The sequence below is a fragment of the Bactrocera tryoni genome, chromosome 5 (genome assembly GCF_016617805.1).
Source record: "Bactrocera tryoni isolate S06 chromosome 5, CSIRO_BtryS06_freeze2, whole genome shotgun sequence".
NCBI classification, from domain to species: Eukaryota; Metazoa; Arthropoda; class Insecta; order Diptera; family Tephritidae; genus Bactrocera; species Bactrocera tryoni.
In genome coordinates this window covers 3449052-3465557 of record NC_052503.1, presented here as the reverse complement: position 1 = coordinate 3465557, position 16506 = coordinate 3449052, and the positions used below count along the sequence as shown (strand labels likewise).

The 16506-nt window shown below is 34.7% G+C and overlaps 1 protein-coding gene across 11 annotated transcripts in view; it reads left to right on the top strand.

Moving 5' to 3' along the window:
- The window catches only part of LOC120776340 (tyrosine-protein kinase Abl), a 72496-nt gene that overhangs the window by 42118 nt on the left and 13872 nt on the right, over positions 1 to 16506 (top strand). For 10 of the 11 annotated variants that reach the window (XM_040106889.1, XM_040106885.1, XM_040106883.1 and 7 more), the window contains one exon: positions 12609 to 12671. The exons of the other annotated variant lie outside the window; for it this stretch is intronic. In XM_040106889.1, the coding sequence (XP_039962823.1) occupies positions 12609 to 12671 (63 nt within the window). The remainder of the gene's footprint in view (positions 1 to 12608; positions 12672 to 16506) is intronic. 11 annotated transcript variants of the gene reach the window in all.

The following is a 16506-nucleotide window of genomic DNA, read 5'->3' as shown; positions in this document are numbered from 1 at the left end:
CTTATCTTTTTATCAAAATTTCGCCATAAGCTTGTAAACCGCACTTTTTGGAACTCGAGCTCCAGATAGGCTAATATGCAAATGGTTCTGGCCCCATCACTATTATCGGTTATGTGGCTACATCTTTAGGTTTATAAAAGTGTGGATTCTACTGCCTTCAACCAGTTTTATCTAAGTACCCGTTAAACTAGTAATATAGTTTACAGCTTAGAATGTGTTCCCGAAAAAACCGTATGACTCATTAACATAAGGTCCTTGTATGGTAACTTGAAAAATCACTTTACAGTAATTGTTCTGGAAAATTCTTTAGATCTAAAGAACTCTCTATTAGAGCTCCTATTATTCGACTAATCGATTAGATTAGTTAATATTCATACGAACGTTTGAAAAAGTCTATTGGAATGGTTATTCGAATAATTTTAAGAGCCTTACTCTCTATGTTACATTTCATTTGATCAAATTTGATCCGGACTAAAGAAAAAAACTATATTTTCACGTATTTTTTGTTATAAGCCTAGACGGGCATCTTCAGTGAAGTTTTTGTTTTCGGTTCAGCTCATTTTTGGAGTTCCATACGCTGGATTGTTGGACAGTTTTGGCGTCATTTCATAAACCCTCGACATAAGTACTAATGCGTTTGATAAATGTAGGATTCTCAGCTACGTTGTCATTGTCAAACATTTCTTTTGCAACCTCTACTTGCCACTGTCTTTGACTTTGCAAAAGATTCAAGTCTTTTGATACTAGTTTAGCATTAGCACACTTCATACCCAAAACATTAACCAAAACGTGTTGAGTCGATCTATAAGGCTTGTAAAGATATCTCTGAAATATGATATATATATTTACTTTTTCGATTTTTTCGTCTTCAACAGAGTTGGATGGCAAGATTTCAACGACTTCATGACCTTCACTGAATGCTTTGTGCCTCCACAAAACTCTTCTGCAACATTTTGAATGATTGCGTAGTCGTAATTCCATTGGAAATACAAACCTTTAAGGGGGTATTCTGGTCTAGAAATTTAAAAAAATCGATTTTTTTTTTTTTATATTTTCAAAGTTTAACTATTCAAGAATATGTGTACAAGATGATTTTTCAAAATTCAAATTATTTTCGGAGATATAGGCATTTTTCTGACCCGGCATCTAAACTGGTTCGGCCGGAACTAGTCGAACAAAAGACATTACGCGAAACTTTAAACGCGTTTTTTTTCAAAACTGACTTTTTCGGAACGCTACCCTCTACTGGACCGATTTACTTGAAATTTTTATAGAGAGTCTTCTTTATAGGCTTGTCTATGGTTGGAACTAGCCCCATCCTCAAATTTTTATTTTTTATTATTTTTAAAAAATTCGAAATAGTCAGAAAAAGTTTTCCAAAAAAACTTTTTTGCAGGCAGTCGCCATCTAGTGAAAAAAATTGTTTCCCACTTTTCCGTAGTTCCGGCCATTGAGACATTATTCTCGATTAATAATATTTTTTTTTTGGTTTCAGATGACTAGGAGGGTTGAAATCACGTGAAAATTTTTAGAGACCGTCCACTTCGTCAGCGCATAATTTTTGAAATTTTTTTAGTTTTTAATTTTTTTCTGTGCTCTTCTAAAATTAACAAATAACTAATAAAAAATAGGATAGTAAAAATATTAATTGCCTTTTTTTACGACACTTTAATAATTACCTGAAATTCATGCTTCTAGACCAGAATACCCCCTTAAGCAACCTCGTTATTAATTTCTTTGTCATTTTAACTAACAGATGACTGCTTTATAGACCTTGAGAAAACGACCCCAAGGATATGAAACCACACACCAGCAAAATTAAAATTGCAATAACCAGTCCGGGCAGTTTCTATCGAAAGATTGCTTTAGATAAATATCCTGGACGTTCATCTCTACAATCGTCTTTCATTTCTCAACATGCTCAAAGAGTTACAGCACGCCCAAAATTAAATATAATTATACATTCATACATACATACAACTCCAGACATTTATCTAATTTCCCACAACGGAATACAATTAAATTTTTTCTATGCACCATTAAGTAATACCAAAATAATTTTTCACAATGATAACCACTATACTTCCATGGAAGTTGTTTGACAATATTCCGAACAACGTACGCACACACACATACATACATATGGATGTAGAAATACAATATTAAATGAAGCAAAAAATTAAATGTGTGGCATGCGACAAAAAGCACCGGCCGCAGATACTCCAAATGACGAATTGACTTGCGTCAGACAATCTTGGGTGGGATATGAGAATGAATTGCAGCGAGACAAACGAACAGATGGAGGGCGACAACGGTGACGCAAATTCGCACAAAACGAATAATGCAACTCTGAAAATACAGACTGAATGAGCGGCGATAGTGTGGCATTTGACGGAGTTAAGGCAGACTAGAACTCTGAGGAAATGAATTTAGAATTGAAGCTCATTTCATATATACTTATGTATGTAGTTATGCTTGTATGTGCATGACAGGCGAATGGCAGCAACAAATGTTGCCGTTTCTGCAGATGATTGCTCGCTGACAAGGCGAGCGATTGCTGGCGGGCAGCTCGTCAGTCGGCAAGGGCGGCATAACAAAGGCGAGTAAGCGCATTTCGCTCGTCGTATCTATTTGCAGTGCCAAAACTGTCGGCTGAGTGAGACATGGCGCGGACGTAAGCTTCCGCCTGACGCTGTTTCCGCTTCAATGGAGGCGCAAAGGCAGAAGACAAATTGAATTGTAGTGCCGGCAAATGGAATTGAAGTTAGTTGGCGAAGTTGAAGTTGAGCGTCTGCCTAGAAGTCCAGTAGTTGGTGTCTGCCAAACTGGCAGACGATGCCGAGAATGCACATTTGTCACAACTGTCGCTTGATGAGTTGCCACGACGAGTTGGCGGCGACTAATTAAATATTCGCAACAGCATTGCGTAATTATTTAGAAGCAAAGCGAAAACTTACGAAAATCTAATTGATGCGTCAAATGCAGCAAAACTTTGTGAACTCAACATTATGTCTGTCTGTGATTGTGAAATTTAAGCTAATGATGCTTGAATTGCTTCAGCAATTCTCTCATTATTATGTCAGCGTTGCAAAATTATCACCAGCACGACGCGCTCTATGCAACTACTTGGCTTTATGTTATACATGTACATATGTATGTGTGTGTGATTGTAGCACTGTAGGTGGATGTGTAATTGTTGCAGCAGCTTTAAAGTGCCATCAAATGGATTTTGCCAGCAAAACGAGCGTGTACACAGACACACACACACATGCACGCTCATAGCTTGAGCATAAAGAATATCTGGGGCTCATTGAAAAGTGCTGCCAAGGGCAAGACAGGCCGGGCCGCCCGAACAATGGCCACAATGAAACTTTCGCACACAACTAACTACTGGCATGAAAGCGAAGAACATGAATGATTTGAATGGCAGCGCTTGCAGCTAAATAAAAACAACAAAAACCTACATACTATTGAAAAGCATAAGCACAGCAACCCGCTTACAGTGCTTTCGGTGGGATGTTGCTGACTTAGTCCGTTGCTTTGGCGCCATTACTGACCCAGTTGAGAGAATTGGAAAATTGCCGTCTATTATTAGCACAACGAGATTGATGCTGGCGAAAAATTTCAAGATTTCAGATACCAAAACAAGTGTCCGGCTTCATTAAGAGCCGTGTAAAATGAGAGCTTATGATTTTCACAACACAAAAAGATATTTAAAACCCGATTGTAAGCAGAAAATCCTCGAATAAACGGCTATCAATCGTGAATATGAAGGGCAGAGACTAACTAAAAATGCGATTTGAACACCGTGGCCGTCGGTGGCATTGAGTCGATATTAGCAAGCACAAATTTAAATACATAAATGCTTCAATTAACGTCATTTCTTAGTTTTTTTTTAGTTTCGCTTTACTTTCCGTTTGCTCACTGAATTGTTTCGCTTTTCCCCAGTTATTATGTTACTTACTTTCAGGTTCGTGCCACAACACTATTCGAAGCCATTCAAGCGACAACCGGAACGCCTTCCTGCTCATTACTTTGTGATTTCGTTCATCAAATATTATACTATATACTACACATTTACATACACAAAATTTTTTTGCAACGCAGTTGGAGCGCACAAGCAAATGACGGGAAAAAGTTCGTTGTAGTCAACGAAAGTTGTAGAAATGCTAGTGAAAAGAAGTAAAAGCGTAGAAGTTCTTTGAACTGTTGTCGGAATTCAAGAACCAAAAATCCATAAAGGAGTGTATAACACTTGGGGCTACTGGAACTGAACTGCAAACCCTTTTGCGGATGGCATGCAATGAGAGAACTGTAATAAACAAATGGGAATAATTCTTTGGGGAAAATGAAAGCGCTGCATAACCGAATTAGATTAAATAAAATAAAAAAAAATTTAAAAATTCAAATATTTTACTTACATATGTATGTACATTGGGAAAATTGTGGGTATGCCATGGTATTAAATAAAAAAATGTTTTAAATTATTACGACTTCAGTGTCATCTGATGGTTTTCAATCGAACTTTGTAACAACCAGAAGAAAACCTATCAAATATATCTATAAATGATCAGCGTGACGAGCTGAGACGATTTCGCATTTCCTTCTGTGCCCTTCATTTTTTAAACCGATCTGTAATATTGTACATCTTTTTCTGCACTCTAAGAATATATAGGATATATCTGCCATACAAACTGCTCCATCAACTTTTTATTTTACAAGATGACATGAGAAATTGTCTAAGACAATTCTACAATATTCTAACATATTAGTCAGGTCGGTTCGCTATAGCATATAGCTGTTATACACACGATCAATATCTAGATAAAGAACTATAAAATATATTTTTTAAATAACCTTAATTCGATTTGAAGGTAAAAGGCGTACAACGAGGTTAGAAAGAACCAACAAAGCTTTTGAGATTGGATATAAACCGTTGGCCGGTTATGTCTTCAATTTAATTAAACACATATGTACATACATATGTTATGTTGTTGCTATAAGAAATTCATCTGTGAAGAGTATTATAACATCGATGCAGTCGAAGTTTAAATGGACATAGAACTCATGATCAGCTATTAATCGCTAAAGTTTTTTACCGAAGATTGTTTTGAGGTCTTAGAACAGGAGTATCCGCTATATTGCGGTAGAAGCATGTTAGAAAATAATAAGTAAGAACATTTTACTTATAAATTTTGTGTATGTCCAAATTAAGAATGGAATATAAAAAATTTCCTTAAATATTTTGACCTCAGCGCCATTTTTGAGTTTTAGGTTTTTCATATTTTATAAAATTTCATCATTTTTATATTTATTTATTGCCTGTAAAATATTACAATAGCCTTTTAGAAAGTTCTCTCATTGAATATTTAAATAATTAAGTATTCATTCATTCTACTGGGATTTGAGTAAATCCTGCACTTCACTTCAGCAGTATTTCACCAAGAAGCTATGAGAGTATTCCTGTTACAAAAAAACACAAAATTAATTCCATCTATGTTTTTTTTAGCAACTTCATTCATATTTATTTAGTTCTTGAAGTGGCACCTTTTATGCTCGCACTCACAACATGCAACGCTGAGGAACAAACCCTTCAGGTTTACGCGCTCCTTTAAATTCTTCATTGTGCAATTGTATTAGTTGCTCTTGCTGCTGCAACAATGTTTTCAGTTTTCTTTCCTTTTTTTTGTTATAAAACGTATGCATATTTTTTGTGGCTGCACTTGTTTGCTGATTACTTATATTTTCGTGATTATTTGCCCCTCTTTCTGCCGCCGAGAAGTTGTTATGGACTTAACGAATTCAAAGGGTATTTCAGTGTGAAAGCTAGAAAAGAGTGGAAGCAAAAAATATTACTTCTTTCTCTACTTCAACAACAGGGACAAACGCAATATGTTGGTACCGTTGCAATTTGGGAGCAATGTTCGTGCAACATATGCTGTCACAACAGCGCAACATGCAAGTTGCAAGTACCTATGCGTGTTCGCAGTCTAAGTCCTGTGACTGTTTTCCAGTTAACAAGTTCCAGGGAAGTCATGTATTTGCGCAAACAAGTGCAACAACAACAACAAAAGCTTGCTGCTAAGGTTGACGCAAATATCGACAACTAGCTTTAGATCGCAAGCAAGTGCAGAGATTCTTACTTAAATAACTATGTACGTATACCTATACATATGCACGCACATTTACGTCATTGACTTCAGTGTTGCAAGCGACGGCAATGCTCTTTAACTTTGCTTGCATATTTTTAAAATTTTGTTCTCCCTCATTTGGCCTGAGTTAAAGCAAAAAATGTGCAAGGACTAATCAGACAAGGCTCCTGACATTTTTCAAACTATCATATATAACTAGCATACTTGACGTCTCACCACCACCAATATAAATATGTGTGCTTGACAAGCGCCTGCTAGCTTTGTAGACGTCTTGTCGCATCACACGACCATCTACTGCGTCACTACTGTAACTACTTTAAGTGTTTCACTTTGCTTTCTTTCACTAACGTATACCATCTTTCACCCTTGAAGTATCCTTGCGCATTTTTCTTGCAGTTTTTATTCATTACTTCACGACGCCACGCACAGCAGTCCATGTACATGTACATAAATGAAGATTCTTTTTCGCTTCTCCTTTAATTTCTTCACTCACGTTTTTCACTTCTGTTCCATTTTTTTACACACTCCCACGCTCTTGCCTCAACTTAAGCTGCGCTTTTCTACACATGCCCTTTGACATTCACCACACTTTCTAAGGCATCAACGCCAGAACTGCATTTTATTAGCTGTAAGTGAGGTAAAGGACACAGGTGCCACAAGCGCGTTGCTATCCGACATACACTTAGGTAACTAACTCTAACTTTAACCCTTTTAAACTTTTTATATCCATATGTTTTCTAGTTTTGCCTCTTTACCTACAGTTGTAAAGGTTTTATTAAGAAAGTTGACTTTAAGAAAGCATTTATAGTGATTAACTTCAAAATCAAAAACCAAAATATTGTTGTATTTATCGTTTTTAAAAAATCATTCTCACCCTGTCCAATGTTTGAACAATTTTTTTTGAACAGTTACATTAGGGTAGTCAGAATTTAAAAAAAAAATCGTTTGTTTAGTCTAAGTAAGTAAGTTTAGTCTAAGTCTAATCTATTAAAAATTCAAAATCATCGGATGAGAACCAGTGTTTGCCAGTGTTGGTTATCTAGTAAATAGGAGGTCCTAGCTTCGAACATAAAACGATTGGTTGCATTCAAAGAGGGAGATTACTCAAACAGTAAAGCGAATCTCAGTCCAATTGAAAAGGCCACATAACCATAAATACGATCGTGCTGTTTGAGAACGTACTAAAGCTTTGCTCCAACGTGAGAGCGTAGAATAAACTGGTTGAGAATTAATAATAATCATAATAATAAGCGGATAGTTAACTATTATGATTTCACTATCTATCTACATAAAATAAAGGAGGCGAATGGGAGAATTATTACAAATATCGAAAGCGTGGTGTTTTTCAAGTTTTTCTCACGCCTTATTTAAACTACAAAATAAATAGAATGATAAATTTCAAAATGCCATTATATTTGAATTAACGGTCCTTATACTTAGTCCGATTATTACAGAAGTGACTAGAAATAACTTACCTCAACTGTCATATAATTTCTATTGACTATCAATTTTAAATTCGCCCTTAGTGCATGCTCTCACATAGTGCCTGGGTAATTATAGCAAACATTATTTACGATGTGTAATAAATGCATCGCTAAGTATATTCCTGGGGTTTTATAGATTATCCCTTGTAGCCTCATGCAACAGCTTTCCCACCTACACGCTTAGTTGCATGCACATAGCGGTATATCTATTTGCTTTTACCGTTAAGATGACTATTAACGGAGATAAATTCTGACTTTTATAGCCACATAACCACAGGAACCAACTACTACCCTGCAGCTGCCGGGTGTAGAAGGATGCTCCTTCAGTGCCATTGATTATATTGCTTACAAAGGCTATAAACTTCCTCATTTTTATTGTTGCCTTCACAACGCCGCAAAATGCCTTTTTCGACCTACTAACTCTAAGCTTTTAGCACGGCTACAAAATACCGGCGCTACCGATGAATATACGTACGTATTCGTGTAGAACTACTTATATGGAACTTTGGCATTGGCAGTCGTGGCATGCGCTAAAAATTCTCCATATTCTCATGTCATGTCAAATCGTACTTTTCACAAATAATCTACGTGTGACTTTGTGCAGGTGAACATTTATCGTCTTCCGAGCATTGTGGCAGAGTGCACGTATTATCTACCTTAAGCAGAAACCTGCTGCCAAAAGGTCGAAACTTATACGGAGAAAGGCACTCGGCACGACTTGCCTTAGGCTATCCTTCCACCATTCAGACAGACTGTTTGGCCTCATTCAGCATTTGAGCTCATTCGCATCCTTTACGAGCAGCAGGAACTTTACTCTTCTTAGTCTTTAAATGTTGGTATACCAGGCAGCATTTTCCGGCTTTTACATACATACATATGTATGCTTAGTCAGTGCTCCAGTCTCTTCAAACATCAGTTGCTGAATTCGCAAGTTATTCTTAAAATTTCGTGAATGGTGGAATTTGTTATTAACGAGCCCTCTCTGTGCATGACATGCCGTCATTTTTGTTTTGCCTTTGATGGACACTATGTGTAAACTTTTGGTTTAAATTTGTCTTGTCTTTAAATTGAAAGTAAACTGTTGTTTCAGTTTAATTTAGTCTTCTAATGGGTTAAGGTTTTTTTCTAGTTCCAATTTTTAATACTTTCCCAATACGTTGCAGAGAGCATAATAAATGTTTGTAAAATATCAAAATATTTCCCAATTCAAAGTGAAACATCATCTTAAATTTCTTGACCGATTTGAACTGCATTAAACAGAAAATGGGCTAAAACGCTTCACTACTAATAGCCTTTTCGCACAACCAAATTAATTTAGTACGTTAAGATTATAATTGAGAAACCAGATTTGCCTTTCGCACAGCTCGCTATTCGCTCAACGATAGGCTCGGAAAGGCTATAAGTCTACTACACATATAACGTCAATATGCAACCCATTAGATTCAAGAAAAGACAACCAGTTACGGTTAATACCATCCGATCAAAATTTAGTCGGACTGACAAAAAAAAATTGACATATGACAAATCTTTATTATCGCCTGATCATTTTTAGTACAATCATCGAATTTTTTTTTCAATTTCCGCTAATTTTTGGAGGGTCATTCGGTAAATTGCTGGACAGTTTCGACGTAATTTCCATAAACCCATGTTTCGTCATCAGTAATGGTACCTCTAGTCGAATAATATTCAGATCTAATGCACGAGTTGCGATACGTTTGCTGACACGTTTTCTGCCCTAAAGATGTACCAAAATGTGTTTAGTCTTAACATTTTCGGTTTTATATTCATTAACAGAGGTGGATGAACAACTCGAATTTCGATGACTTCACGACCTTCACTGAATGCGCTTTGTTATGTTCGTGATAAAGTAGACACTCCAAAACACTTCTGCAACATATACAACCATTACGCAGCGGTGATTATATTGCAAACACGAAATTTCATAGAAACTCATCCTCATCCTTTCACGATGTACATCGTCAGACAAACTTTTCGCGTCGTAAACAAGCAGTTGCCAAACACACACTAATTGACAAATGGAGATCAAACCTCATACGAACATGAAAAATGTTGTACTAATCTAGAGGAGAAAATATCTAAGTCCGGGTCCAATTCGATCTTAAGTCTATTTAATTTTAAAATTTTAATTCCAAATTATAATGCCTTGATTTTGAGTAGTTATAGCTCTTTATTTAACTTCGAGACAAAATGGAGCTATATTTAATTCTGGAAATAATCGTGAATATATGTATTTATGTATATTTAACTAAATTTTCTGAATCAAAAAATGTATTTCGAATTAGGTATTGTATTTTGGAACGACATATGGTATGTTCTATAAACAAATCACAACAAAGTTTAAAACACCCAGCTGAGAGTCAGTGGGTCAGCCTAGCCTACTCATAACTTATATATATGTATGTAGGTACATATGTACAGAAATATGTCATATATAGAAGCAAATGTGTGTATGCACAAGAGTGTGTTTGAGAACTTCGTCACTTTCCTCTACACTTTTTACGACGATATGTCGGCTTTTATAGCCGCCTGCATACATAGTGACACACAGTTGGTATGTGTGTGTGTGTTTGTGAGAATTTCAGTCCATTAGTGTGCGTTCACAACTTGGAAGAAGTTTTAAAATATATTTTGTTGTTGTACATCGGCTATTTCTATGAAGAGGCTGCCTTTCAGGTCGTTGGCCCCATTTTATTATAATAATAATGCCACTACATCGGGCAAAGGCAGAAAGTCACACCATTAGTCGCGCACATGCATATATCGAGTATATACTTGCATATCTATATACAAGTTTGTATATTTAAAACTACATATTTTGATAAATGCACACGCTGCATATTTTTTATAGCAATACACACGAACATGCTTCACTGCTAGTTTTTATTTATTTTATATTTCGCTGGCACACACTCGTTCCCTTTTACAAACTGAGTGTATCGATTTATTTTTTCGTACGGGTATGAGTATCTTGAAGTTTGAGAATGGATTGGGGATACATTTAGAGTGCTGATGAGGCATGAATGGAAAAGCTGTGAATTCATGTATGTTTGTACGAAATTCGGTTACTTTATGTACTATAAAATAAATCAAGTAATGAATCTTGTGTAAACCATATACAGCCGTCGATAGAAATGGTTCGAAAGTGAGTATTAAAGTGCTAAAAGTGTAAATTTATTGGCTAGTCTTCTAGGCTGTTGATCCCTCAATATAAAATAGTCGAGGCTTAAAATGGTCCTCCTTGGTTACAATGATGGCTTGGATAAGACCTAAAAAACTCTCTACTAAAATATATTGTCTATAAAATGACTTTCTTTCTTTTCTGTCGAAAAAAAATCAAAAATTACAAAATTTTTACATTCGATATTTGTTGAGAAAGATGCAAAAAAGTTAATAAGGATCGGATCATTTGCCTCCGAGGAATCATTCAAACAAATTTATAAAATATACATCGCTTTGAGAAAAGCGTTATGCTAATGGAACTGAGCGACTACACTTGAGAATGCTGTAACTCAAAAACTATTTGAGATGTCGCTTTAAAAATTTAGGATGTTATTTCTAATGGCATGGCCTTTTGAAATCTGATTTTTTTTAGTTCCACGCTAGGATTGAATCGAGGGTGGCACTACGATATGAATATGAGAATGAGGTAGTTTAAACTATTTGAGTTACAGGTATGTATCTACTTACATTTGGCAAACACTCGTTTGCTCTAAAGTTTTCTTTTTAATAAAATTAATCAAATATTTAGCAAACCATATTTAAATTAATGAGGGCCTTAATGAGCCTTACACAAGTTATATTGGTTTAATGATTATAAATTTCGTTATTAATTGAATTAATACCAACTCGGCACTCTCACGAGTTTTCCTTCACTTAATGTACACAATAATGTTTCTAACTTTTTGCCTTACCGTCTTGGCTATTAATAGGAAAAAGTAATTCTCATATTCTAATCACCCATTCTTGTACTCGTAATGATATGCCACTCAGCTAAAGGAAGCGCGCAGACATTAAGGCACCAGCAGCTCGTCATACAACCAACATACGATCTTACATATATTTACATATAAACACTTACGTAACTAACTATTAACATGAAAATAAGCGGGAAAAATAAAATAAAATAAAAAAACTCAATTGCGCAAATTATGTGAACCGCGTTCGCCGGTCATAGCGCTGCGATTAAGCTGCATAAATTTGCGGAAATTATCAAATGGCCAGCAGAATTGCCGACAAATTGCATAAATGACAGCCACAAAGCGTAGTTCCGCCGGTGAAAGCATTGAGTTTAAAATGAATCCCTGCATTTAGTTACTCCATAGTCCATAGTCAGCGGTATTTTGAATTTGTATATTTGCGCTTAATTTTTCTGCATTTCATTGCTGGCTCTCATCTAACATTTAACGGTTCAGTTTTTAAATCGCTTTATAATATGTACATATATGAATATTATACAATTTCCCACCCAAAAAGCGCTCATTTTCTATCGCCTCTTCTTAGCCTACCGTCATTCGTCAATTAACGCCACATCACAGCTCGTCATTTATCAGAAATCTTCTTCACAGTCACCACTTCTTGCCTCACGCAAAAAGCTTTGGTAAACCTCTTTTCCTTAGCGGAAAAAATGAGAAAAAATAAACAAAATTATTAGACCCATACATACTAACAAAGAGTGTGCATAAGTATACGTATGTATGTATATATCATAATTTAGTGGCGCAATCCTCTCGCTTCATTAGCACTGACTTTATTGTAAATAATTAAAGGCGCGTTGTCATCATCAAAATCGCACTTTTCACTTCATCATTCCCCCGGCGGCAATGTGGTACAGTTGTACGCAATTTATTGTTGTTGTTTTAATGCAAAAAAGTACTGAAGAATTTTAACATATTAATCTGTTTTCTGCTTTAACAAAATATTCTTCTTTTATTTACTTATTCTCCCATTATAGGTCCAATGCACAGAGTCCAACAACAGCAACTCCGTGATGCGGCTAAATATCAAATACATTTAGGTAAAATTAACCAACTAACCGTTCAATCAACCGAAACTAACCATAAAAAATAGAAATCAATGAAATCTTAACAATCACTCATCAAGTATCGCTGTACACTTAGATTTGCACTTTTACTAACTTAATTGTTGAAAGGATTTGAAATGTCACCACGCCTAATCCCCTTGATTATGCCATAGCGTTTGTATGTGTGTATGTACTTGCACGAGTACTTTTTGAAAGAGTTTGCTTTTTGTGCCTGTCACTTATGCTAATGAAATTGTGCTGAAGGCTAGAAGTGCTGAAGTAGTTAGATCTAGGTATTTGGATTACCCGGTATTTAAGTATGTATATTGTAGTGAATAATAATTTGGTAAAAAAGCTTGTTTTGCCTTTGATTGTATTTTCATGTTTGCTTGTTAGTTTTTGGAATTTTGTTTTATTATTTTTGTAAAATTTCCCTGTATTACAAATTTGATTATTAAATTATTTAATTCAATATTTTGTAAATACCACCCACACTAAGAGAAGCGATAGATTTAAATCCAGGCCGAGATAAATTTCCAATAACATACGTTCTTTATAGACAATCGCTTTTCAAAGCTTGTTATGTAAAAGTTTAACACTGGAATATTTCTGACATCAATTAATGATAGTGACAGATTTTATCTAAGTTTTGACTGTCTTGAAAAGAGAATAGAGATAGTCGAAAATTTCCTAAGCAACCGAAAACTACCAAATTTTGAAGAAATTGTGCAAAATGTCCTAACAAATTTTCAGATTCTGTGAGCAAATATTGAGTTTCAAGTTTGACTATCTCCGCTATCATCTGGATAAATTTGCGGATAATTTAGGAATAGTAAGAAAAACGAGAGTCATTCCGCCAAGATATAAAAGAGATGGAAAGCAGGTGATAGCAGATTAATATTGATCCTTAAAAAACGATTATCGAATGGAAAATTATAAAAGAAAAGCTTGTAAAAGGCGTCTTAATGAAATATAACCAATATTTTCGTCATTTGTCTTTCTGTTTACTTCGATATATTTTTAAATAAGACTTCTTTAAGCCAAAAAAATTCCGTTTTTCCAAATCTTAGAATGATCTAACCTCTTAAGTTAAGCAAGGCGTTTTTATGCACCTTTGTCAAGATTTTTGTTTTGAATATAGGTTGGTGAAATTGCTATTGATCTAAGCATTTTTGACTGAAACGCTGTAAAATGGCAATAAGTTGGATTTTTGTTTAGAAGCCAGTTTAATTTCACCTGAGGTACACATGCAGCCCTTATGGGTCGTTCACCAGATGTGAAATCAGCTACTTAAATAGTAAATTGCTTATTTCCGAAAGGTGAATGAATTTCATATGGTAAAACTGTTATCACATGCTTAATCTACGTCAATATAGAAATTATATAACCCATAAATGCCGATATAAAATGATACTAAAAAAGTATGACAAATTCAGAATTTATTCGTAGAAACGCAAGTGCTCAAAATGTTTTCACGTCTAAATACAATATGTACATATATATTTTTGATTGAATTCTCAGCCTGCTCTTGACATCGCCGCGTTGAATATTTATCAGAGCAAATTTTAAGGCTTAAAGACCTCGTTTTACCCCTTTTTCCCTTCCTATATGGTTTGTATATATGTCTATGAATATGTCTATATTAGTGACTGTTTTCCATCCATTTTAAGCAAAAATAATGGTGCAATTTAGAAATCAGCATTCCATATAATCACCGCCGCTCAACAGTTTTTCATTGAAATATGGCAGCCTTTTGTCAAGTCAAAGTCAGCCAACTGGCGACTGATTCTCTTGTGCCCAGTCTTTTTATTGTTATGCCTGAAAATATTCACGCAATTAATAGCTCGGCTTGGCGGTCATTCAATATTTTTTTATTATACATATTATGTACATACATATATACATACATATATAATGGATATGTAAACGAGTGTAATAGACATATGGGCGTGTTTGTATATATATATGTACAATTTTTTATGAATTTTCGCCATTTTAATGGACAATTATTTGCATTTTAAATTGGTTAATGTGTTTATCAGTAATTTAAATACACACAGTTCTTTTTAATTGTGCTTTCGTTTCTATATTGAGCTAATGGAAAATGAAAACGAACAGGTGCTATGAATATTATGCCAGAACTTAATTGCTTATTCTAAGAGTTAAATGTTTTTATATGTGCTTAGTGTGGCCATCGTAGTCACGTAATTTAGTCAAGGTCATATGATGGTACCCTTAGTAAATAACAGTTTTGGAAGTTGTGTCTTAAACACTCCATATGACTATAGTGGTGTTGTGTGGTCATTTCCACATGGGTGACATAGTCCCCAACTAAATCTGGATAAATCCTTTAATACTCACATTCGTTACTGATTTTGAAAGCCACACAGCCAGTCAAAAAAAACCTCATTTCAAAATTATTTCCGAGATTTAAAGAGAAAAATTAAAAATTCAATTTATTACGTCCTCATGGCCGTAGGAATTTTTAGGCATTTAAAGAAAATATCCAGTATTTTGTAATGTATTCAAAATGGTCAAATTTCAAGACAAGCAGTAAAAAGTGACCAATAATACATTGTGACAAAAAAGTACCCAGAAATAGGAAATAAATAATTAATATTTATCAAATTAATCCCCACCAGATTTCAATGATATTTCCAGTCCTAGAAACACTTTTCATAGGCATTTTTTAAGATGGCCTTTGGCCCCTCAGCGAATTTTCTTTTATCTCTTAAAGCGACTGAAAACAAGTTCCATTGCGATGATTGTTGACTTGTTTGTATATCCCCATGAAGGTGGGATCGGAATTCGCATGACCAAGCATGTCCAAAGTTTTTTTCTTTGTTCGATATTTTTATCAATTGTAAGAATCGCAACGCACTACTGAGGTGTTCCGACTTAAGCAGCTGGTGTAAACAAACTGGTTGATAGATCGCGCTCATATTTGTCATAGTTATTAAGGACAGTCCTACCAACTTAACAAAATCGAACGATTAACAAAATCTGTTTTTTTTTTAATATCATTTACCCGGATAATTTGATTACAGTTTCCGGGTGTTTTTTTTTTTTTGTCTCAATGAAGGTACTTTCTCTGTTGTTTTTTAATTGATAAAAACAGTAAAAAAAATAACAAAGATGTGAAATTGAAAAACCAGAGCAATGGACAAAAAAGTGCCACAAAGTTAAATTTTAGTAAATGCTTAAAATTTAGAATTAAAAGTTAATTAAAACGTAAAAATATTGCATTATTAGATTAGATGTCAAAATATTTGTTCATCATTCGAAGTGCCATGAACATAATCCTAAGTTCACACAGAAGATGCAAATGCAAGATAATAATCAAAAACATGCCACGAAGTTTCAAAAAAAAATTCTACGAAGAAGATCGACATTCTGGATTGGCCAACCCGAAGCCTTGACTTGAGTCTGATTGAAAACCTAGAAAATGAAGTCAAGAATGAAAAAAATTTGGTACGCTATACCTAAAGCTAGGTGTCAGGCTACAGTTTTTGATCCCTATTTTTCTAGGTTATGCCATTTATGTGTCCAAAACAAACTTAACACCACAGTTTTCGCATTTTGATCATTATTATTTTTAAACATCAAAATGTAACTGTATTTTTTGTGTAAAATATAAGAATGTAACTAAACATTAAAAAACCCAACTTGTTTATATTAAAAACATATACGATACTTTAACACCAGAAAGAAACTATAAAAAATTTCCATAGCTCTATATTTCGATAAGAAATTTTTACCACAACAAATATATGATACGTAACGTTTAACGAGTTGCCATAATTGAAGAATCCATTTGTTCGAGGGTAGC